General features: G+C 42.9%; 2 protein-coding genes across 2 annotated transcripts; both read left to right on the forward strand.

Moving 5' to 3' along the window:
• The first annotated feature begins 7,361 nt into the window (after positions 1-7,361).
• LOC112245940 (zona pellucida sperm-binding protein 3-like) lies at positions 7,362-10,293 on the forward strand. The gene is made up of 9 exons (XM_024414149.1): positions 7,362-7,877; positions 8,007-8,125; positions 8,215-8,318; positions 8,425-8,602; positions 8,837-8,954; positions 9,294-9,385; positions 9,470-9,561; positions 9,846-9,995; positions 10,115-10,293. The coding sequence occupies exons 1-9, from the start codon at positions 7,440-7,442 to the stop codon at positions 10,246-10,248; spliced, it is 1,425 nt and encodes a 474-aa protein (XP_024269917.1). The 5' UTR covers positions 7,362-7,439; the 3' UTR covers positions 10,249-10,293.
• A 12,251-nt stretch (positions 10,294-22,544) lies between these two features.
• On the forward strand, positions 22,545-25,762 carry LOC112245942 (helix-loop-helix protein 2-like). The gene is made up of 2 exons (XM_024414164.2): positions 22,545-23,375; positions 24,266-25,762. The coding sequence occupies exon 2, from the start codon at positions 24,316-24,318 to the stop codon at positions 24,673-24,675; it is 360 nt and encodes a 119-aa protein (XP_024269932.1). The 5' UTR covers positions 22,545-23,375; positions 24,266-24,315; the 3' UTR covers positions 24,676-25,762.
• The last annotated feature ends 350 nt before the right edge of the window (positions 25,763-26,112 follow it).

Raw genomic sequence — 26,112 nt, forward strand, 5'->3', positions numbered from 1 at the left:
TTGATTGGTTCTCATATGCACGCTATTTGCATGCGCAACGCCCCCCATGCTTCCTCGTCATACGCTGCACTAGAGCCAAGATAAAGTTAGACTATCTGGCTAACTAAAACTGTAGGGAAAACAACTCACTGATAGAGCTTTCTGAAAAGAAGATAGAGAGATGACACTGCCACATAGTAACGACCAGGGATTTAATTACAATAGGAGTAACTTGAAGCATTTCCAGCCATTGTGTGAGGGGAGGATGTACTGTATATTAGCGGTCCTGCCAACGGGCTTTGGGTAAAAGCCTCATTTACCAGCTAACTAGTTCTAGTCTTCAAGAAGCAATGAAAACATCCTCTACATGTTAATGTCCATGGTGGATAGAGGAACAAATCCGCGAGGCAACAGCCCTGGGTCTCGGAGAGGTGGTTGTGGAGGAAGATAAGAATGCTATATGGGAAAGTAAATGCAACCTTGTCTTCGGAAGTCCGGAGAGCCGGTTGGGGAAGACAGGGAGAGATGTGTTGGCTTCAGTCCAATACAGCTCCAAAATCGTCGGAATTGTTAAGGATGAAGTTCATATGGCCTACATCAATGGTGGCTCCTCAGAGGAGGAAAGAGAGGACCATCCTCAGTGAATTTCATAAAACCTTTCATTGTAAAATATTTAAAAGTAAAAAAATGTGATAAAATTATACTAACTATAATCACGTCACCAAATAATTGATTAAAACACACTATTTTGTAAAGAAGATCTACAGTAGCCTTAACAGCACTCTGTAGGGTAGCACCATTGTGTAGCTAGAGTACAGCAATTTTTCGTCCTCCTCTGGGTACATTGACTTCAATACAAAACGTAGGAGGTTCATGGTTCTCACCCCCTTCCATAGACTTACACAGTAATTATGACAGCTTCTATCTCAAGGCCATCAGACTGTTAAATAGCCATCACTAGCACATTAGAGGCTGCTTCCCTATATACATAGATTTGAAATCACTGGCCACTTTAACAATTGGAACACTAGTCACTTTAATAATGTTTACATATTTTGCATTACTCATCTCATATGTATATACTGTATTCCATCCTATTCTACTGTGTCTTAATATATGTCGCTCTGACATTGCTCGTCCAAAAATAATATATTCATGAATCCATTAATTTACTTTAGATTGTGTGTATTGTTAGATATCACTTGTTAGAAATTACTGCACTCTTGGAGCTAGAACCACAAGCATTTTGCTACACTCGCAATAACATCTGCTAAACACGTGTATGTGACAAATAACGTTTGATTTGAACTTCTGGAGTACATCCTCCAGCCTAGCAGAGTTTTTGCAGATGGTCTCTTGCTGCAGTGCTCTTGCAGCATGACATGTCCACCCAATCAAAGGATCAGAGAATTCATCTAATACTGAAAGCATAAACTACATCTAGCTAGCACTGCAGTGTATAAAATGTGGTGAGTAGTTGACTCAAATAGAGAGAAAGACAATAGTTGAACAGTTTAACAAATTAATTCAATCCAAACTTAAGGAGAAGCAAGAGAGATTGTCATTTTTTTCAGTTTCACTTACTTAGCTAGAAAATGCAGCTAGCTAGTTTAGCGTACTGAAACGCCCTGCTCATACAAAGGGATGCTATGTTGGCTAGCTAGCTATGACTATCCAACACAACACTTGAACTCTTCCAAGTCAAGGTAAGCTTTTGAACTCTTCCAAGTCAAGGTAATATTTTGAACTCTTCCAAGTCAAGGTAATATTTTGAACTCTTCCAAGTCAAGGTAATATTTTGAACTCTTCCAAGTCAAGGTAATATTTTGAACTCTTCCAAGTCAAGGTAATATTTTCAACTCTTCCAAGTCAAGGTAATATTTTCAACTCTTCCAAGTCAAGGTATTACTAATTTATTGCAAACGTACAGTAACGTTACTGCAAGATTGTAGCGGGTTTACTAATGCGTTCGATTAGCTATGCTGACTATGATGTTACTTTAGCGAATATGGTGACAAAAGATGTAGGCTGTGTGTAGCGGTTATGACATGGTTTGGAAAGTTTTTTTCACCTGGTCACATTCAGCCGATGTGTTGTGTATTGAAGTCCACAAGTGAAGGGAAGAGAAGGAATACAATGTGGCTGTTATGAGAGTGAACTCTGTTTACGCGTGATTAGGGATGGATCGGGACTGGACACTGTGCCTGGCACCTGAGCTCTGCTCCGGCCTAGGAGTGGGACTGGGGAGGCGCACTGGAGGCCGGGTGTGGGGAGCTGGCACCGACATACTGGGCTGGGGAGAAGCACTGGAGGCCTGGTGCGTCTTGACCTACTACACCATAGAGAAACAAGGGCTCTCTATGGTCAGGGCGTGACACTAAACCTATCTATATTACAATGGAATATGAATGAGAGTAATCCAATATGCTGTAATAGTAATAAGGCCTTGCTCATGGAGAGAAAACAAAAAATCGCCCTCCCTCATCTTAAACGCCACTGACCGCCACTGGCCTACATATGGTATGTACAATGACGTAGAACCTTAATACGATGGTATAGAATGGCACTGCGATGGATACATGTAATTATAGTGATGACGACACACCAGTGAATGATTGATTGCAATTTTTGTTTTTGTACAAACGTAATGAGTAATAAGTGTTTGTTTGCATGATAGGCTTATAAGACATTGAGTAGCCTGTTGGTAAAGGATGTCTTCTTATTGTCAGCGAGAGAGAGAGAATATTGTCTGGTTTAGGAAGGGAATGTCTATGGAGATTCCTGGAGATCTCAGGTCTAAATCACTTGACGAGAGGGATAATGTGTCTGTGCATGAACTAGGTGTCGAACAGCCTGCATGAGAAGTCTGAGCACAAACAATGGATCAAAGCAATCAATCTATACTACTGGTAACTTTGGTAAATAACCTGTGGTTGTGCAACCCTATGTGCAGATGTGATTGAGTAGTTGTGCGCTTTACTGTGCTGTGTTGCTCCTGTAATGTTGTTATACTTCCCCTCTCCAGGCAGTGGTTTCTCTGCGATTAAACTGACTCACGGGATGCGGTCTCATGAAAAGGAGCTCTGACCAACACGGAAAAGACAACAAAGCCTCGGCAGGCCTGCATCTGGACACACACACACACACACACACACACGAACCCTGTTTCCATGGGGGTACTAAGGAACAACTGCTACACATTAGCACTTGGGTATGCATGCATGTAAACACAGAATGAGCCAGAACATGAGTGAGACATATGGGTTCGGTTTGTAATGCCATTCTCTCTATCTATCTCTATTTCTAAGTTTGCTTGACGTCAGTACAGACCTGCTTTTTTGGGGAGTCTTTTGTGTCTGGTATGTGTGGACTGGTACAGGGCATTGCAAGATGGTAGCAGTCCAGTGTGAAGATATACACTGAACAAATATATAAACACAACATGCAACAATTTCAAAGATTTTACTGAGTTACAGTTCATATAAGGAACTTAGTCCATTGAAATAAATTCATTAGGTCCTAATCTATGGATTTCACATGACTGGGAATGCAGATATGCATCTGTTGGTCACAGATACCTTAAAAAAATGGTAGGGATGTGGATCAGAAAACCAGTCAGTATTTGGTGTGACCCCTATTTGCCTCATGCAGCATGACACATCTCTTTGCGTAGAGTTGATCATGCTGTTGATTATGGCCTGTGGCTGGGCAAAGTTTCTGGATATTGGCGGGAACTGGAACATGCTGCCATACATCAATCCAGAGCATCCCAAAGATGCTCATGGAGTGACATTTCTGTTGAGTATGCAGGACATTTTCAGGTTCCAGGAATTCAGTACAGATCCTTGAGATATGGGGCTGTGCATTAGCATGCTGAAACATGAGGTGATGGCGGTGGATGACTGGCACAACAATAGGCCTCAGGATCTGCTCACCGTGTCTCTATGCATTCAAATTGCCATCGATAAAATGTTATTGTGTTTGTTGTCTGTAGCTTATGCCTGCCCATAACATAATCCACCTCCACCATAGAGCACTCTGTTCACAATGTTGACATCAGCAAACCGCTCTCCCACACGTCGCCATACACGAGGTCTGCTGTTGTGAGACTGGTTGGGCATACTGCCAAATTCTGTAAAGCAACGTTGGATGTGATTTATGGTAAAGAAATTTACATTAAATTCTCTGGCAACAGCTCTGGTGGACATTCCTATAGTCAGCGTGCCGATTGCACGCTCCCTCAAAACTTGAGACATCTGTGGAATTATGTTGTGTGACAAAACAGCACATTTTAGTGTGGCCTTTTATTGTCCCCAGCACAAGTTGCACCTGTGTAATGATCGTGCCGTTTAATTAGCTTCTTGATTTGCCACACTTGTCAGGTGTATTTGTGTACATCATGTTAGAGAAATAAGCTTTTTGTGTGTCTGGAACATTTCTGGGGTCTTTTATTTCAGCTCATTAAACATGGGATAAACACTTTTTATTTGTTGCGTTTTAAATTTTTGTTCAGTGTATGTTTGGCCCATGCTGATGTGTTTTTAGACTGTTGATTGTGTATCATGTGTTGCTCTTACTGGAATGTTTCTCAGTTCACTGTAAAGGTACATGTATTATGCTCAGTATGTTGTGAAGGTAAGGCACAGATGAAGTCGGAAGTTTACATACACTTAGGTTGGAGTCATTAAAACTCGTTTTTCAACCACTCCACACATTTCTTGTTAATAACAAACTATAGTTTTTCCAAGTCAGTTAGGACATCTACTTTGTGCATGACACAAGTAATTTTTCCAACAATTGTTTACAGACAGATTATTTCACTTATAACTCACTGTATCACAATACCAGTGGGTAAGAAGTTTACATACAATAAGTTGACTGCCTTTAAGCAGCTTGGAAAATTCCAGAAAATGATGTCATGGCTTTAGAAACCTCTGATGGGCTAATTGAAATAATTTGAGTCAATTGGAGGTGTACCTGTGAATGTATTTCAAGGCCTACCTGCAAACTCCGTGCCTCTTTGCTTGACATCTTGGGAAAATCAAAAGAATTGTAGACCTCCACAAGTCTGGTTCATCCTTGGCAGGAATTTCCAAATGCCTGAAGGCAACACGTTCATCTGTACAAACAATAGTACGCAAATATAATCACCATGGGACCACGCAGCCGTCATACCGCTCAGGAAGGAGACACGTTCTGTCTCCTAGAGATGAACGTACTTTTGTGCGAAAAGTGCAAATCAATACCAGAACAACAGCAAAGGACCTTGTGAAGATGCTCGAGGAAGCAGGTACAAAGTATCTATATCCACAGTAAAACGGCCTATATCGACATAACCTGAAAGGCCGCTCAGCTTAGGATGAAGCCACTGCTCAAAAACCGCCATAAAAAAAGCCAGACTACGGTTTGCAACTGCACATGGGGACAAAGATTGTACTTTTTGGAGAAATGTCCTCTGGTCTGATGAAACAAAAATTGAACTGTTTGGCCATCATGACCATTGTTATGTTTGGAGGACAAAGGGGTGGCTTGCAAGCTGAAGAACACCATCCCAACCGTGAAGCACGGGTGTTGAAGCATCATGTTGTGGGGGTGCTTTGCTACAGGAGGGACTTGTGAACTTCACAAAATAGATGGCATCACGAGGAGGGAAAATGATGTGGATATATTGAAGCAACATCTCAAGACATCAGTCAGGAAGTTAAAGCTTAATCGCAAATGGGTCTTCCAAATGGACAATGGCCCCAAGCATACTTCCAAAGTTGTGGCAAAATGGCTTAAGGACAACAAAGTCAGGGTATTGGAGTGGCCATCACAAAGCACTGACCTCAATCCTATTGAACATTTGGGGGTAAAAACTGAAAAAGTGTGTGCAAGCAAGAGGCCTACAAACCAGACTCAGTTACACCAGCTCTGTCAGGAGGAATGGGCCAAAATTCACCCAATTTTATTATGGGAAGCTTGTGGAAGGCTACCCAAAAAGTTTGACCCAAGTTAAACAATTTACAAGCAATGCTACCAAATACTAATTGAGTGTATGTAACCTTCTGACCCACTGGGAATGTATGTAAACTTCTGTGATGAATGTGATGAAAGAAACAAAAGCTGAAACAAATAATTCTCTCTACTTTTGTTTCACATTCTTAAAATAAAGTGGTGATCCTAACTAACCTAAGACAAGGAATTTTTCCTCGGATAAAATGTCAGGAATTGTGAAAAGTGAGTTTAAATGTATTTGGCTAAGGTGTATGTAAACGTCCGACTTCAAATGTATGTCATATGTTTTGCCTGGGGATATGTTTATTGTGAGTGTTGCCTATATCATGTGTTGTGCTGGGGGGTATACACTGAGTATACAAAACATTATGAACACCTGCTCCTTCCATGACAGACTGACCAGGTGAATCCAGGTGAAAGCTATGATCCCTTATTGATGTCCCTTGTTAAATCCACTTAGATCTGTGTAGATGAAGGGGAGGGGACAGGTTAAAGAAGGATGCTTAAGCCTTGAGACAATTGAGACATGGATTGTGTATGTATGCCATTCGGAGCATGAATGGGCAATATTAAATATTTAAGTGCCTTTGAACGGGGTATGTTAGTGCATGCAGTGAAGTAAAAGTTGTCAAAAATATAAATGGTAAAGTAAAGTACAGATACCCAAAAAAATACTTAAGTACTTGAAAGTATTTTTACTCAAGTATTTTACACCACTGGTGTTGTGTAAGGTTAGATATCAGACTGGGGCACACAGGCTCCAGGGGTTTATAACTGCACGAAGGAAACATCTGCAGCCCACCTTTAAAAGGTCCCCTCGTATATCGCAGACCATGCAGTTTACAGAGTGAACAGATGTCACAAACAAGTTCATGTACACATTTTCATTCAAGAAGCGCCAATGATGCTCAGGGTTGGGAAATGGGAAGTATTACTGCCATCTTGTGGTAATTGTACAGTGTTCCAGTGCATTTTATGAAAACGAACCATGGGTTCAACCTTGGTGTAAATACTGAATGGAACAATTTACTATAGGAACATTGATACATTTTTCATGTTTTACTTGTTACATTTGAAATCCATTTACAAAGACAAAGATGCTGATATTATCTGTGCTGAAAGTGTGAGTAATGACTGATCTCCCATGACGGGATTGGTAAAAGCTATGTGATGGAACCCTTGTTTGCAACCATCTTAGATCGTGTTAAATCAGTGATAACTTCAAGGAAGGGAAAAATACTAAGGCTGTTTCAAAGTGTAAGAACAGAGCCAATCAGTGTGTTTAAACAATGCTGACAGGTGTGTGTAATAATCTTAGCTGGTAGGCAATTCACTAAACGAGAAACGGGGAGGAGCCATGTAACTATAAAAGATGTTCCTAGTACAGAGAGGTCTTTATTGTGGTTGCTGTAAAGCAGACCATAGTCATAATAATCATCATCATCAACATCATCATCATCATCATGGGGCAACTGGAGCGAGGATCTGTATATTTATTTGTGCTTCTCTGTTTGGGCTGGGTTTGTGAAGCACATTGGAACTCACAGAGAGGGCCTGCTAGACAACCGGTCTCATTGAACTACGATGATGTGTCACCAACTAAATCTGAGCTTAGGGAGCAAGTCCAGGACCAAACCAGGGCCCAGGTCACAGCCCGGCCTCCTGATCCCCAGTCTGTTGTGAAGGTGGTGTTGACCCCTCCAGAGCTTGTCAGGAGTGTGGGGGCACGCTGTGGGGAGAGCAGGGTGCGGGTGGAGGCCAAACTGGACCTGTTTGGGACAGGCCAGCTAGTGAAGGCGGAGGATGTCTCCCTGGGAGGTTGCGTCTCCACGGAGTTGGACCTCTCAGCCCAGGTCCTGCTGTTTGAGTCAGAGCTGCACACCTGTGGAAGTGTGCTGAAGGTAAGGGCTTCAGTGTTTGGAATAGCTAACTAGTAATTTCATACGGTTCTACATGTACTGTGATTTCTTCCACTGCATAAAGGTTACTTAAATATGGTGTAATGTCTAGTGACTGTTTTTGGCTGTTAGATGACAGAGGACTACCTTGTCTATGCCTTCACCCTGATCTACACCCCAACACCGGAAGGTGTCAATTCCATTGTCAGAACCAATGATGCCACAGTCGGCATTGAGTGCCACTATCTGAGGTGTGTGGCGTACTATAGTTCCAGAATCAATGTACCATTATACTATGATCTCAATGGAAACATGATCCCTTACCCTCTGCCTACCCCAGGAGACTCAATGTGAGCAGCAATGCCCTGAGGCCCACCTGGCTTCCCTATAGTGCTACCAAAGTAGCTGAGGACTCCCTGATCTTTACCCTCGCACTCATGAATGGTGGGTAATCATCTGGGCTCAATAGAGCACACCTACTGTTAATCCATCTATGCACATCTGCTCTGTTTACTGTACAGTGAGTGCATCTGTTTAAAATGTTTCATAGACGACTGGAAGTATGAGCGGTCATCTAATGTCTACTTCCTGGGAGACATTATTCATCTGGTGGCGTCTGTGCAGCAGTATCACCATGTGCCCATGCGTGTGTTTGTGGACAGCTGTGTGGCCACCCTGGTCCCTGACACCAACTCTGCTCCCAAATATGACTTTATCCAGAACCATGGGTAAGGGCCAATATGGAAGTATATTTTATTGTATTTAAATTTGCATTAACCCACCCCTCCTGCAACAGTCTTGAATTTAGACTTCCCTCAATGAGTGCTTTCCACACCTCACTCTTGTACTAAGGAAATGAATGTGAACCCTTATCCCTATATAGCTATGGTAGCACGCAAGTAGCTACCAGCAGAGGGACCAAGATGTCCCACTACCCTCCTAACCTACCTTTGTCCCTCCAGGTGTGTAACTGATGCCCTGCAGACAGGCTCTGTCTCCCAGTTCCTGGTCCGCTCTCAGCTGGACAGACTCCACCTCCAGCTAGAGGCCTTCCGCTTCCAGCAGCAGACCAGCCCCAATGTGAGTCACTTTGTCTGGGCTGTGGACAGGCCTTTCATGGGGTTATACCATTATGGTGTTTACTTAAAACATGCCAAATCTGGGCCTGTATTCAGTGTCTCAAAGTAATTCTAATCTAGAATTAGGTCTTCTCTCAAATTCGTTGTTTCTAAGGTCAAACTGATCCTAGTTCAGCACTTCTGAGACACATTGAATGTGGGCCCATATGTATGCACGGCTTAGGACTGTTAATGTAAATATCAGAAACAAAGGTAATGTATCTGACTTGGGATGTATGCACTGCATATGGTGTGTGGAGTCCACATTAAATTTCCACCAGTTAATAGCAATCTCTCATAGATCTACATCACCTGTAGCCTGAAGGCCTCTGTAGCAACTGCTCCCCTAGACATGGAGCACAAGGCCTGCTCCTTCTCTTCAGGATCCAACCGGTATGCATGGGCTTCTCTTTGGCATTGGTATTGTTAGAGGCCTATCAATGGTATAGCGTCACAATCCCCTCTACTCTTCTCCAGCTGGATAGGAGCTGATGGGGATGATGCGGTGTGTGGCTGCTGTCAGACTTCCTGTGGCAAGAGGAAGGGGAGGAGTCTGCTCTCTGATACAGGTATGGTTGTGTTCCCCCTCAGATTCTGCTGATGCATGCCAGATCTTACAATGCCTGGATAGGTATTTTGCATGTTTAACATGTTATAGCAATCTGGTGACCAACATGGTACGCGACCGTTAGTTAATGCAGGCAACATCTGAGCAGGGGAATGCTTGAAGATGTAGAAAAGCATAATTATGCTAGAATGAATCTGACCTATATGGTGAAAGGTTGGGTAAGTGATTTCAATGGCTAAATTAGCCTTATACAAGAGCTATGTGTGACTGGTGTTCTCTCTCCAGATGTAGTGTGGGAAGAGGATGCTATGCTGGGGCCAATCTTTATCCAAGACACCTACGTGAAATGGGACCAGGAAGTACATGCTGGAGAGCAGCAAGTGCAGGCTGTAGCACAGCACTCTCATATGTTGGCTGAGGAGCCATCTGAAGCAGGTAACTATGCTACAACACAAACTTTACCTTAATTAAGTTGTGTTAATCTTAGCATGAACTCTTCCATGTAGCCTGAGCATTGTTTGATCATGTTAAATCCAAATCCTTTTGTATCCTAGGTGTCTCTGCAGGGGCAGTTGTGGTGGGATTGGTGATGGTGTTGGGCCTTCTCTGTGTGGGCATTCTGGTAACCGTCCTGTACATGAGGAACAAGCCCAATACCTACTCCAGTGATTTTATCCACAACCTTTAACTGAAATTAATAATAAACATGGCAGCAATGCATTTTATCTACCTACCTGGGTGCTGTGTTTTTATTTTGTCTTTGCTTGGAGGTGGTTCACTGGTTCACTGTCCACTAGATGGAGGCAGATGTTAGCCTGCTGTGCCAGTTGATTTGTTTGTAATTCTCTTAGACTTCATGGTTGAATCATTTGGTTTCCCATTGTCTGACATGTTTCATTGAATGTGAATGATGAGCATCCCAGATGGTAGTCCATGAGTTGTGGCTGTATTTTGGAAGGACTCGGTGCCTCAAAGGCACACAAACACTAAACTTAAACCAAATTAATGTCACTGATCTAATCACAGTAACAAACAAGATTTACAGTTAATCCTTTAGCACTGGCACCACATTGCTCATTTGGGTAGCAAACCAATTAAAATGACCAGCCAATGCTGACTGGTTAAGGTGTGGCGCTGGGTGCGTTCACTTAATTGATTCATAAGTGACCAAAGATTGTACCTTCAGAGTACATTGCTTAAGAGTCCACAATCTTCTCATTTCAGTTATGGTCAACCAGGTCAGTCTTAAACCTGTTGTACTGTGCAAGTATCAGTTGTGCTGACATGGTGTCATGACACTTTATCCACCAAGGAGCAGAATTCTGTTCTCAGGTCCCCATGTGTGGTTCATAGGTATATGCGGGTTCCCAGATACTCCTAAGGTTCAATGCAGATAATTTAGTCATTTCTGGGTGACAATTAAGTACGTTACTGATTTGAATTCAATTTAAATTTGCCACAAATGGCTTTTCAGCATAACTACATGTCCAAAAGTTGCTCATCAAGCATACAATTGCAAAATCATGATTTAATATGGTTGGGCAATTAGGTCTGGCTTGCATTCCATATTCATCCCAAAGGTGTTCGATGGGGTTGAGGTCAGGTCTCTGTGCAGGCCAGTTTTTCCACACCCATCTCAACAAGCCATTTCTGTATGGACCTCGCTTTGTGCACGGGGGCATTGTGATGCTGTAATGGGAAAGGGCCTTCCCCAAACTGCTGTGACAAAGTTGGAAGCACAAAATCGTCTAGAATGTCATATGCTGTAGCGTTAACATTTCCCTTCACTGGAACTAAGGGGCCTAGTCCGACCCATTATTCCTCCAGTTGGAACTATTCCATAGGGCAGGTAGAGTTGTCTTGGCAGCCGCCAAACCTAGATTTGTCTGTCGGACTGCCAGATGGTGAAGCGTGATTCATCACTCCAGAGAACAAGTTTCCACTGCTCCAGAGTCCAATGGCGGCAAGCTTTACACCATTCCAGCCAATGCTTGGCATGAAAACCTATTTCATGAACCGAGGACAGAATATTTTTACGCACTTCAGGACTTGGCGGTCCAGTTCTGTGAGCTTGTTTGGCCAATCCACTTTGCTGCCGAGCCGTTGCTGCTTGCGTTTCCATTTCACAATAACACTACTTACAGACTGGGGCAGCTCTAGCAGGGCAGAAATTTGACTGCAAAGGTCAAAGGAATATGTTGGAAAGGTGGCATCCTGTGACGGTGTCACTTTGAAAGTTACTGGGCTCTTCAGTTCGGTTTATTCTTCTGCTAATGTTAGTCTATAAAGATTGCTTGGCGGTGTGCTTGCTTTTATTCACCTGTCACCAACGGGTGTGGCTGAAATAGCCGAATCCACTCATTTGAAGGGGTGTCCACATACTAGTGTATTCTCAAGCAATAATTTTGCTAGGGCTATTTGGGGTGAAGATTGAGTGGAGAGGAGAAAACTAGCACTCAGTGGCAGAGGTTTGGAACTATTAACCAATTTACCACATTGGGATGTCACCATGGAAAGCTGAAATTCCTGCCCGTGCAAACCTGCTGATTAGAAGATACTGTGTATAATGTATTTTCAATCAGCAACTATCAGGAAATAACACTAGTTTCAAAAGCTGTTGTACAATATGGAAAAACTGACGTTTGACTGCCTTACACAGGTTGTGATGGTACCAGGTGCAGCATCGATTAATGGTATGTTAGCCATGTTGTTCACTTTTATTTTATTAGCATTTCTACTGTTTTGAGCCATCATCCATTGATCATTTGTGTATATTCTGATGGTGGCAATATCGCAGTTATAATACCGTAGGCTCGACCAGGGTTGGGTAGGTTACTTTCTAAATGCAATCTGTTACTATCAAAAAGAAAGGAGGACCAAGGGACTCTTCATATAATTCATTAAAAGGCCTTTTTATTTTGTGCTAAGAGCAATCCGTTACTAGTTACCTTTCCAAAACTGTAATCAGTAACGTACCTTTTTGAGTTTCTAAATGTAAAACTAATCCAATACGTAATCTAGTTGTTCAAAAGTATCTGATTACTTGTAATCAGCTACTCCCCAACCTTAGGCCTATGTATTGGGATCACACCGGCTACATTATAAGGAAATTCTGATGAAATGCTCGGGCTACATGGAACAACTTCCAATAGAGGCGTTAGATGTGGTCTCATTGTCTCTCGTTTCCTTGCAATGCTGTCAAACAGTGTTAAATTATCCGTTTTATTTGAGATGGATTCCAACATTATTGGTGTGGCTTGTTATGCATATATACTGAACAAAAATATAAACGCAACATGCAACAATTTCAACGATTTTACTGAGTTACAGTTCATATAAGGAAATCAGTCAATTTAAATAAAGTCATTAGGCCCAAATCTATTAATTTCACATGACTGGGCAGGGGTGCAGCCATGGGTGAGCCTGGGAGGGCATAGGCCGACCCACTGGGGAGCCAGGCTCAGTCAATCAGAATTAGTTTTTCCCCACAAAAGGGCTTTATTACAGACAGAATTACTCCTTAGTTTCATTAGCTGTCCAGGTGGCTGGTCTCAGGTGATCCCGCAGGAAAAGAAGCCGGACGTGAAGGTCCTGGGCTGGCGTGGTTATACGTGGTCTGTGGTTGTGAGGCCGGTTGGACGTATTGCCAAATTCTCTAAAACGATGTTAGCAACAGTGCTCGTGGACATTCCTGCAGTCAGCATGCTAATTGCACGCTCCCTCAAAACTTGAGACATCTGTGGCATTGTGTTGTGTGACAAAACTGCACATTTTTGAGTGGCCTTTTATTGTCCCCAGCACAAGCTGCACCTGTGTAATGGTCATGCTGTTTAGTCAGCTTCTTGATATGCCACACCTGTCAGGTGGATGGATTATCTTGGCAAAGGAGAAATGCTCACTAACAGGGATGTGAACAAATTTGGAGACAAATATGCTTTTTGTGAGTATGGACAATTTCTGGGATCTCTTATTCAGCTCGTGAAACATGGGACCAACACTTTACATGTTACATTTTTATTTTTGTTCAGTATAAATCCTTCTGTTCTCGTGACACCATCCAATAATGTAGGCTTACGAGCAGATAAAGAAAGCTGCCTATGAGATCTGTATGTAGGCCTATATCTTGGTTAGGCATGGTAGGGAACCAGGAGATTTTCCTGTCCTATAGTTAACTTCAACTTCAACACATTTTTTGTCACTAGTTCTGGTAAATCACATTCAACGCACAAACTGAGCAATCGATTTGCATGTGTTATTCCACAGTGTGTGGACTTCCCAATAAAAAATAACAGTTAAAATGTCCAAACAAACCCTAATTTTCCATCCATCGGTCTACAGCTGTGGGTTTATAAATAATGGGATTGGTTTTTGGGCAGGTTCGGGTCCGTCCATCCATCCTTGAAGGGAATGGCTCGGTTCTGCTGCTAGATTCGATTAATTCCCGTTCCGTCACTCTTCATTCCCTGTCCCCCAGTTGCATCCCTTTGCTCCGTATAATATTATAACAATCAGCCACGGCTTTGGTGGAGGCGCGAGGAGATGGGCAGATGGCGCGTAATTAGGTTGAGGCGCAAGCCAGGGGAGACTACGCCCCCGGGTCTCGAGGGAGAGACTGTTTCTAGAAGTGCAGGTGCGTTGGGTTTTGATCAAAAACGGCCTAGCAGAACTGTCCGAGATTTAAAGCATCAAAAAAACTATCCTCTCACCAGAAGAGCAACTTCTCAAAAGCGTGTTTACTTAATTAGAGAACGTGGATGCTCCAATTAAGTCCATGGAGTTAAAACAGGGGGATTGATTGGTTCCACCACTTAATAGTGTTCATGACATTTTGTCCTACCAAATATGTCCAAACCTCAAATTGATGGATGTCACAGCAGGACACTTTTAAGAGCTGTCAATTTAAACTACAATTCAAGACCATGGTGCTGATTTTGAGCTCAATTTTCGTCAATCTTTCAGTAGAGCCAATAACTGTGTGCTGTCCATGGCTGAATTATTTGGCGCTCCCGCGGGTTAGTGTGACCTCATCATCCCATAATAAATCGTCCTGTGGTAGGCCTATGTGTGTAAATTATACACAGACAATCGAGATAGAAGAGGGCACGAAGCCCTGTTTCCCCATGGCACACAAACATCGAATCATGCTAACAACGTCACCATGGGAGTCGGTCTAAAGCAGACTGCTGGGTGAGACAGATATGCAGATATACTTTAGGTCCTTATCAGACAGGTAGCAGGTCCAATTTATCTCCATAAATAGTCCATATGAAATAGAATGTCTTTACAGTTCCATAAGAAATGCAGAAGAAATTGGGTATAGCATTAAGTTGTGCAGTAGCGTTTTGCAAGGCCCTACTCCTGTACAAGCTCATCCTGGCTCATCCTGCCTGTATCAGACTAATACATTAGGCCCAGATTTACCATAATGGTAGAATAAGGGTCTGACTTAGCCAACAGCTGTGACCCAGGGTTACCTAGCAACAGGTTAAGCCCAGAAAATAGTGTATTCACTCTTAGAAAACCGTTTTTGGGGGGATTCTAACCTTTTGGTTCTTTGGATGGGATTAAAGAACACTACTAAAAAAGGTTCATATATAGACACTCAGTGGCCAGTTTATTAGGTACACCACCCGTTCACGAAAATGGCTTGCTCCTACAAACAGTGTCACATTGCCATGGCTTGCTATATAAAGCAGGCAGACAGGCATTGAAGCATTCAGTTACTGTTTGATTGAATGTTAGAATGGACAAAACTAGTGATCTAAGCGACTTTGAGCGTGGTATGCTCATCAGTGCCTAGTGAGCCGGTTCCAGTATCTCAGAAGTGGCCGGCCTCCTGGGCTTTTCTTGCACGACAGTGTCTAGGGTTTACTGAGACTGCCACAAACAAAAAACATCCAGTCAGCAGAAGACCTATGGGCAAAAACAGCTTGTTGATGAGTGGTCGATGGAGAATGGCAAGAATCATGCAAGCTAACAGGTGGGTCACAAACAGGCAAATAATGGCACAGTACAACAGTGGTGTGCAGAACAGCATCTCGGAATGCACAACCCGTTGGTCCTTGTCACAAATGGGCTATTGCAGCAGACGACCATACCGTGTTCCACTCCTATCAGCTAAAAACAAGAAGAACATCACTGGACAGTTGAGGAGTGGAAAAACATTGCCTGGCCTGACAAATCCCTGTTACTCTTGCGTCATGTTGATGGCAGAGTCAGAATTTTGCGTAAGCAGCATGAGCCATGGCCCCATCCCTCCTGGTGTCAACAGTACAGGCTGGTGGTGGTGGTGTAATGGTGTGGGGAAGTTTTCCTGGCACAGGTATGGTCTCTTGATACCTATTCAGCGATGTTTCAATTCCCCCCAAAAATTCAAGCTGTTCTGCAGGCAAAGGGGGTTCGACCCAGTACTAGATTGGAGCAACTAATGAACTGGCCAATGAGTGTATATACCCAGTGAAGGCAAATAACTTTGAGGGGTTCTGTCCCTACCCCAGAGTGTAATGGGGATTTCCCCTAATGGGGATTTTAGAAATCAACAACTAACAATAGCTAAACCAGTTACATCAAATTCTAAAATTACAGCTGAAATAACCTTTAATTTGTTGTAACTGTTTTCCATTGACATTTGTATCCACATTAATGATGCTGCATGATTTTGCCTGATCAGAAAAATGGCTAGCAGACATCCGACAATCATTACATCCCCTATGGCAAGGGGAAGATCAAATTCATATTTTGCAACATTGTTGCCGAGGTCTCAGTGGCAAACAAGAAGGTTCATACAAACCTGTGCTGCTGCAAGCTAAATGCTAGCTAGAAGCAAGAGGAGATATTGTGTTTATTAAAAGCATAAAATCAGATTTAAAAAAGTGGTTCTATTTAGCAGGGTTTCCCAAACTCAGTCCAGGACCAAGTTTGGGAACCCCTGCTATATAGAACCGTTTGGATCAGTCAATTCAAAATGTAACTGCCAATGCCATTGGATTAAAAAAACAACTGCCAATCCATCCAGCATGATGAGGCAAGAGGATGGTGGTTGAATCAACTTGCAAGTAGCCTACCAATAAAGCATGTTATTTTCCGATGTATTAAGTTAAGCAAAGTTGATTATTTAATTCAAATATATTAAGCCAAGGTCATATGATAAACTAGAGTCAAGATAAACAAAGTTTATCAGCTGTTTATGTCACGCCCAGGCCATAGAGAGGCTTTTTATTCTCTATTTTGGTTAGGCCAGGGTGTGACTAGGGTGGGCATTCTATGTCCTTTTTTCTATGTCTTGGCCTGGTATGGTTCTCAATCAGGGACAGCTGTCTATCGTTGTCTCTGATAGAGAACCATACTTAGGTACCCTTTTCCCCCACCTGTTTTGTGGGAAGTTAACGTTGTAGTTGTTCAGGGCACATACCCCAAAGCTTCACAGTTGGTTTTTGTTCTTCTTTTTGGCGGCGTCATTTTTAAATAAAGTTCAAATGTACGCTTACCATGCTGCACGTTGGTCCAGTCCTTCAGCCAGCCATGACAGTTTATCTGCTGACAGAGGAGGTACAGAGGAGGTACAGTATGAGAATGGAGCAGAAGATACATTTCTGTTGTTCACTGTAACTAAAGACCAACGTGTATTGACGAGGGCCATCATTCAAACAAAGAGATTCCCCCCGAGCCACCAACGCAAGTAATGACGACAATAACTTCTGAAAACTATGCTGGTGTACATTTGTCCATTATTTATTTGTTTATTAAAATACGTTCTTAACTCAAAATATGACTATTTTATAGTAGTAGCCATAATTCGTAAATTGCACCATGTAGGGTTCTATATGGAACCATTTAGGTTCAGTGAAGTTCTGGACTAAAAAGCTCTTTCAATGCTTTAGTCCTAAACTAGGCTTAATCAGTGTCTGGAAAATTGGATAGATCCCTAGAGGGAGAGATGGGCATCTATGGAGACAGAGACATACAACAGACTCACTCAGAGACTCACTCAGAGCTTACAGGCAAACACACATCTGTGGAAGTGAGCAAACAGACAAGAGTGGTCCTGTCGCACAGTCACACACACACACACACACACATATATATATAGACACATTCACACACACACATTCTGCATGTCCCAGTGCAGCACACATACTGTAAGTGATGTCAGCCTGTATAGATTATACTGAGCTGCGTGACGACCTTCAGAGCACAGTGTGTCACAGTCAGGACTGAATAAATGCATTAGACCCTGAGTTTACTGCATAGTCGTATAGTGGAAAGGTCATTCACATCCTCCAAGGGAGTGTGTTACTCTCCTTATCTCCTGTCCTCTGCTTTACTCCTCTCCTCTCCTATTCACTCCTTTCCTGCCTCCTCCCTACATCTCCTTTCACTCCTCTCTGCCTTTTTCTTCTCCTCTCAAGGATGATTGGGCACCCATCTTTGGATATTTTCTGTTTTCTTTACCCATACTCCCACAGGGCCAAGGGGCTGAAGTGATGTTCACTCATCCATAACAGAGAGAGCCCCAACACAGAGGGTGTTTATAATAGACATTATGTTGCAAGTATCTTGTGTGGGTCTGTACATTACTGTAGCGTGTTACAGATCTACCATATACTAGTTCATTGATCCTGACATATGTTGTTCAGAGTCACTCCTTGTGACACTATGGGTCATTATGGTTGGGTAGAGGCAAGTGGTAATCTCTCTTTCTAACCTCTCTCTCTCTCCTCACTCTCTCTTTCTCCATTTCTGTGTATTACAGGTCTCACTTTGATTACAGGTCTCAGTTCAGAGGAACCCCTGTGACATTGACATACCCATCCAGTTCTCTCCTGTTGATTACAGGTCTCAGTTCAGAGGAATCCCTGTGACATTGACATACCCATCCAGTTCCCTCTTGAACACCCTGTAAACCAGAAACAGGTGTCCTGTCTGATGCCTATTTCAATACATCACTGAGATTTGCGTAGCATTTAGCAGCATAGCGTGTGTCGCTAATTGAAGTGGATGGATTTTTTAATGGGGAAGCTAACATTAGCATTTCACCAACAGTCATGCATACATGGGGATGCCCAGCAGTGATGCTCTCAGTCTCAGGTGTGGTTCTGCCCACAGCGAATACATCTCCTCTCCTTTTCCATTCACCCTTCTCCGAACCAATTACACATTTGCTAAGCGTTTGTTTTTCTGGTGATTTGTTGTTGTTTTTTCTTGCTTGTATTTTAATCACTGTTCAGTGTGGGAATTAAGTGGAAGGAAGCTTGGGTGAAAAACTGGAGTGGATTTCAAAGCTAACATGGAATGGATGGACTACTGTACAGTATTGTATTGTACTATTTTCTATATTCTATTGTATTCCTGTCATTCTTTGTCAGAGGGGTGGGGAATGTTGCTTCAGGTGAGAGGAGATGACAGAAAGGAAGTTTGTGTGGACACGCACACACACACACAATGTGTGTATGTCTGTGACTTCTAGCAGCCATATAGTTGGGCTAGTATTAGTCCATAAATAAAATACCTCTGCCTGTAAAACTACATTCCGAATCGGATCAATATAACATGGAAAGCCTTGGAATAATTTGTATTGATTTCTGCAGGCACCTTTCCTGAGCTCAGTCTCAGTCTCAGCATGAACCCAAAAGCAGGGGATGAATTGTTACCCAAATGATTTTCAACACACATGCAGCAAAAAGGATTTATTATTATCATTTTCTTGAACTATTACGTTTTTTTCCCCCCTGTTTTTTCCTTCCTTCCCTCCCTTACTCCTCATGCCCTTCCTCTCCTGTCTTCCAGTAGCCATGGTTACAAAGGTGATCGATTAGATGCCTTCTGATTCCAGACCACCAGAAACAAAAGATGACAGCAGATGGCAACCAGACAGAGAGAGAGAGAGAAAACAGAGAACAGAGAATTGAACTGAGTTTCACTCTGCATGTTGGTCAATCATGGTACTTCACCATCTGCAGTGGATGAGAGTCTCCACTCAAACAATGAAAGATACAGAGACAAGCAAACAGTCAGAATATGAGTGAGAGAAATGGGACGGCTTCAAAACCTTGGCGATACAGACCTTGGCGATACCTTGGACAAGAAAACACTGTAGGGAGGAAGAGAGGGAAGATGAGAGGGATGAAAGAGAAGGAATGGTGAAATGAAGGAAAAAGAAGGCTTAATACAAAGTAACAGATGGTCCTCAAACAACCTCGACTCAAGGGAGACAGGGAGAGCACACACACGCACGCACACACGCACGCACGCACACACACACACACACACACACTTGAATATTTTATTTGGTTCCACAATGACACATATGTAGTTTGAGGGTTCTTTCAATGGTGGATGGATGACTCTACAGAGGACATAAACTGAGATAGAGACTAATCACTATTTTGTAGATTTAATCATCAACGGCACACAGATACAGTCATGCAGGAACTCAGCTACTTCCTGTTCTCTCTTTAAATTAACCCACATTCCACCAATCACAAAACAGCAAGGTGGTTTCTAGATAAATACTCAATAGAAATTACCATTCCAAACAACTAATTCCACACTCTTTTTGACGAACCAACAGTGAAACAGAAAATAACAACTCTCATAAAATGTCCCTACATATACAAGGAAGGGCCACAGATTGACTTGGTTCCACACACACAGACAGATGAGAGATAAGGTTTGGGGCTCCCTCCATCCTTTTACATGATGGAACAGATGGTTTCCAGGCTAAAGCAGACCTGGGGTACCCAGAAGAGATAGAGGGAGAGAATGAGAGAGAGTGGAGCAGAGGAAGACGAGAAGGGGGAGAGTCTTACTTTGGTTTATTCATACAGAAATATACTTGAAAATAAAGTTGCCATATTGTTACTGTTGTACTATACAATGAGGGCTTCCCATAATGGTCCATTGTTTGGGTGGCTAACTGGTTGGTAGGCTATAGCACGCTGGAGAGAGCACAAGTTGGTAGAATCCATCCCCACTGACAGTTGGTAGAATCCATCCCCACTGAAAGTTGGTAGAATCCATCCCCACTGAAAGTTGGTAGAATCCATCCCCACTGAAAGTTGGTAGAATCCATCCCAATTGATTCAGTGTTTAAGGTGAATTAAGCTGTTGAAAGGATTCCCAATTCATCATCCTGTCAAAAGGTGCCACAGAAAATCAATAGGTGTGATCTATCCTTCCGGTCTGGGTGACAGGCAGCTGAATATGCTGTTGCATGATTACATCACTGCAAAATGATAACAACATGGAACTGAGACACTTCCTTTTCATAGTACACAACATGACTCCTCCCATAACCCTAACCTCTGGGCTTCGTTATGCAAGTCTTTTTCAAGCATTAATAGTAAATTACTTCATAAGTTAGTTTTCATGTGGTACCGTTGTCATATTATGCATTGTAGAGTTACAAGGAAACAGTGTGTTTATATGTGAGTCTGTGATGAGTGGTGACAGGGTCTGTGTGTGTGGGGGAGGGGGAAGTTTGTTTGACAGAGAAACAGCCTAATTACATGATAGCACTGAGCCTCCCCACTCCTCACCCCTGGCCTTGTATGACACCCCTCAGACTGGCTCGGTCCAGTTCTACTTCACCCCTGGCCTTGTATGACACCCCTCAGTCTGGCTCGGTCCAGTTCTACTTCACCCCTGGCCTTGTATGACACCCCTCAGTCTGGCTCGGTCCTGTTCTACTTCACCCCTGGCCTCTGAGCCAAGGTGAGAGGTGCAGTACTCTACCCTCTGTAAGGTCCAATTACTGTAAACAGCTGTTTTACTGTGGGACATGCACCAACACACACACACACACACTTTTTTCCCTGATCCACACACACACACACACTTTTTTCCCTGACCTACACCCACACACACCTATACACACACCCTCCCCTGTGACAGTGTGTGTTCATTCTGGCAGTATGGCTGCTGGAGACCTATGGCCTCTTTATTCCCACGACACCCCTACACAGTCTGACTGGGATGGGGCCACACCATGGTGCCTTATGTTCCTTTCTCATCTATGTGGTTTCATTCATTTATTCGAGTCTGCTTGTTTTTCTGAGTGTGAGGGGGCATATTGTACATGTATTGTGGTAGCATGAGCTTAATATAATGATATTTGAGGAAACTGGTCCAAGTAATAGAGTAACGTTTATTGAGCTTGCTGTTGGTCTGTTTATGTCTCTCATTGGTTATACAGTGAAACACGTGACTTCCAATATATCCTCCATCTCACCCTACCAACCTTGTAGAGTAGCTCCATTAACTCCCCAGGCCTATTAAAGTGACAGTGATAGCAGAGCAGGTGTAATTCTGTAGTTTTACAGCATCTGAGGTGACAAAACCCTATCTTCTCTCCTCCTTTACTGCTCCCAGACCGTCTATGAGCGTATTGAGCTGTTAAACCTGCATTTTTCATCACCAGGACCATGTCCACCAAGGCTGGGCTGCCTCGGACCATTAGACCATTTTACTTATTCAATACTAAAAGGTGCTCCTAAAACAGGCTGGTGGCTATCTGCTTTGACTGTGGTGGTCAACTACGTGTGAGTGGATGGGGTAGTAAGATAGCAGCTGTTTCAGGTTGATTCAGTAATGGAGTTGATTTGTGTTTTGGAGATTACATATTTTTTCATTTTATTTTTTTATATTTCACCTTTATTTAACCAGGTATGCCAGTTGAGAACAAGTTCTCATTTATAACTGCGACCTGGCCAAGATAAAGCAAAGCAGTTGGAAACATACATACATACATACATACATACATACATACATACATACATACATACATACATACATACATACATACATACATACATACATACATACATACATACATACATACATACATACATACATACATACATACATACATACAACGCATACATACAACGCATACAACAACACATACAACAAATTAAGCACACAGTGCCCCCACACCAGGCACAGAAACAGACGAAAATCATTACCGAACAGTTGCATTACATCAATAAAACTGATTTATCAAGATGGTGTCCTGTCACTTATGGACATCATGATCATCTCAGGAACACGTTTAGTCAAATGATTAAAGTGTGTGTCCAGAACCGGGATCTGTCCAATACACACTACCATATGTCACCCTTGGTGTCCATATATCCCTGCAGAGGAAAGAAGGATGGAGGGTGTAAGAAGAGAAAAGCAGACAATACAATTCCACATGTATTGCTTCTTGTGCCGTCACTCCGCGGGAGGCTTTATTAGGGGTCGGCTCGTCTTATCTCTCACACGATATGGCACGCGCAAGAGGGTCAGCACGTGTGGAGGAGAGACAAGTCTAGAGGAGGCAGAAGGTTTCCCTGTAATCGTGCCCTTCACAGAAGAATGGCCCCTGGCATGCAGTTTACTATAGTGCATCTGATATGATCATAATATCACGGAAAAACAAGACGGACTACAGGAGCAGTCGTTCTGTCCACGAGCGCACCCTGTCCTGACGACAACTTTCTTTGTTTTCCTATAGCAGAGGTCAAGAGACAACACTTCTGAAGATCTTTATCCTCAGACAATCAAGTGATGCTCCGAAAAAGTGAAAGAAATCATTAACACCTCGTTACAGCCTAGTTAATAGGCTCGTAAAATAGTTTTGAATAGTCAAACATCTCATTTGAAGACCTTTGATGGCATCACCTTTAAATTGAGTTTTTCTCGAACATAAAATGTTGATGAGAAGGGTTGGAAATGTTTGACCGTTAGAGAAACCAACAAGAGTCACAGTTTTTAACGTGGAAATAACTCATCAGCGGTACACCCTTCTTGGATAAAGTTCAACAAATGTATAAGGTGAGTTTAAACATTCCTACAATTGAAACAAACATTTTTGGAAGAACATAACGTTTTATAGGCCTATCTGTTTCCATTTTCCAATGATGATGTTTATTTTGATATTGGAAATAATTCCAGTGTTGTATAATTATTTATGTTATCCCCTCTAAACTAAAAGTAACATGCTAAATATTGTGCCTTTATATAACGCGCATAAAGGATCTCGTTTGTATATCAGCATATTTCAGACGCGCGTCATCCATTCATAGCCTACACAGCACGCGAATCGTCTGCGAGACAGATGGTCAGCTGCTCACGTGAATTCGGAGCTCTCCCAATAATTAATTTCAATTAAGTCTTAATTAATGTCTGCTGTGTTATTTGATGTATGTTCGCAGCTATCGGTTTTAATCGAATGCAGCCTGTGGACATTTGTTCCCATGAAATGGACAGACGAGACTATTTTAAAATGGGCAGACTAGCCAGAATTGCTCAACTTTATGAGTAGTAGGCGAATAGGCTATTTCGATAGACCCTACTACATAGGGCGTTTTAAAAATCCAGATAAGACAATTCATATGGATTGTGTTTACACAGGCAGTCCACTTCTGATATTATTGCCACTAATTGGTCTTTTGACCAATCACATCAGATCTTTTCACATCAGATCTTTTTCAGAGCTGATCTGATTGGCCAGAAAAATATCAGAATTGAGATGCCTAATAGGCCTAGACAATGAAGTGAATTGTTAGAATCAGCACCAAGGACAGTGCACAACAGGAGTGGGAACATGCATCTCACCAAAATATTCTCTCACTTTTAAAAATCGAATTGTCCACAGAAACCTAACATATCCTCACCCCTGATCTCTCCTCTGTTATAAGACTAAACCCATCTCTCTCACACAGGGGTGGTTGAACCTTTGATCTGAAAACTGATCACAGTTGACTGCTTGAAGATGATGCTAAGTCCAGACCAGCCAGATGCCGGACTGCCCACAGAGACCCTGCTGAACGGCATCAAGATGGAGTGTGCCCCCATGCCTGCGGAGCCCGCAGAAGGCCAGGGCAAGGCGCGATCTCTGTCCATGCCTTCCCTCAGCAGGGAGGAGAAGAGGAGGCGGCGGCGTGCCACAGACAAGTACCGGTCCGCACACGCCACGAGAGAGCGCATCCGCGTTGAGGCCTTCAACGTTGGGTTCGCCGAGCTGAGGAAACTTCTCCCGACACTTCCGCCAGACAAGAAGCTATCCAAGATCGAGATCCTCCGGCTGGCAATCTGCTACATCACCTACCTCAACCATGTGCTGGACGCGTAGGGCACGCGTTAGGGATGGACATCTGTCAGTGAAGGAGAGAAGACTGAACATGGGGAAGATCTCAATTGCATACTCTTCGCATCCTCTCTCCTTTCTTCTCCTTCTCAAAACTAATTTGATGAGAAAACCAGAGGATCCTCCTCTCTGACCGTCTCCTCCAATGGGTTTTGAAAAGGAGACAAGGAGAGAGGACGCAAGGAGTATGTAATTGAGATCTTCCCATGGAGACCGAGAAAGTTGGACATTGTTGCCACATATCTGGCCTCGGAGGCCTGTCGTGCCTATTGTGTCTGCCGAAGTCCCCTGGTGTGGTGCCACTGGGCCAGGGACACATAATAAAACAGGACCTAATGTCTCTCTGTCTTTCACAGTGCTGTGATGGAAAGAAACTGCTGCCCCTCTGGACTTCCCCACAGACTTATTCAGTGCTGCTGCTGAGTCACCTCAATCCAAATTTGTTGTGTCAGAAAATGCAATAATGTCAGGTTGTCCTACTTCTTGTAGGCCCATGTTCCTAATATTGAAAGGTATAGTACTGTTAGCTTATAGACTTTACTGCCAGGGCCAAACTTCTCTCCATGGACAGGGCTGATTTAAAGGACCTATAGCTGCAGAGACGTGCTGAAATCAGCACTGATGTTCAAAATAGAATATAACTGGGCACTTATTTACAGAAAGTAGTTGTTTTATATTGTATTCATTGTTGGTTTGTGGATTAGGCCTAGTAAGTTATTTATTTGTCAATGAATGTTTACATTGTGTCATTTCTTATGTCTGGTGTTTGCACATGCATATGGATATTGTTGCTCTTTAATTGCAGTTTTTATCAGATTTGATCTGTTTAACATTTTCCCCAAAAAATGTGAAATCCTTGTTAAGTCCAAAGGTTGCAAGGGAAATTGCAATATTTCGTTTAGTATGGTGAGACAGTCTCAGATTTAGGCTGACAATTTCATTGTTAGATTTTTCGATTGTCCCGAAGTTTGTTGGTTTCGTGCTTTTTTTAGACTAACATTTTTTGGGTGACAAAAACTCCATAGTTTACTGTAGCCAATACCTGCTTTCCAAAGATTGCTTAACATTTCAGGGTGTCCTTTCATTTGTTCAATCAAATAAACAGATTTTTAAGTTAAAATATTCTTAAATGTTTGGTGTTGTATGGACATTCTGAATAGATAGACAGCAGATTTTTTTGTTTTTCGAAATTCCACCTGAACGTCTAACGATGTGGGTGACGCCAGGGTACTTCATATTTTCTCCAGATTGGAGAGGCGAGGTCTGGGGCACTGGGCCAGTGTCCGAGCCGGAGCCTCGCTCCGTAGTCGGTGGACAGACGCTCTCCCCACGGACGGGACAGGTGTTCCTCCAGACGAGCGGAGACAACCACATTACGGCCCATCCGTCTGCCACGTCCCCCCGGACACGGGCGGGCACACG

The sequence above is a fragment of the Oncorhynchus tshawytscha genome, linkage group LG03 (genome assembly GCF_018296145.1).
Source record: "Oncorhynchus tshawytscha isolate Ot180627B linkage group LG03, Otsh_v2.0, whole genome shotgun sequence".
NCBI lineage: Eukaryota > Metazoa > Chordata > Actinopteri > Salmoniformes > Salmonidae > Oncorhynchus > Oncorhynchus tshawytscha.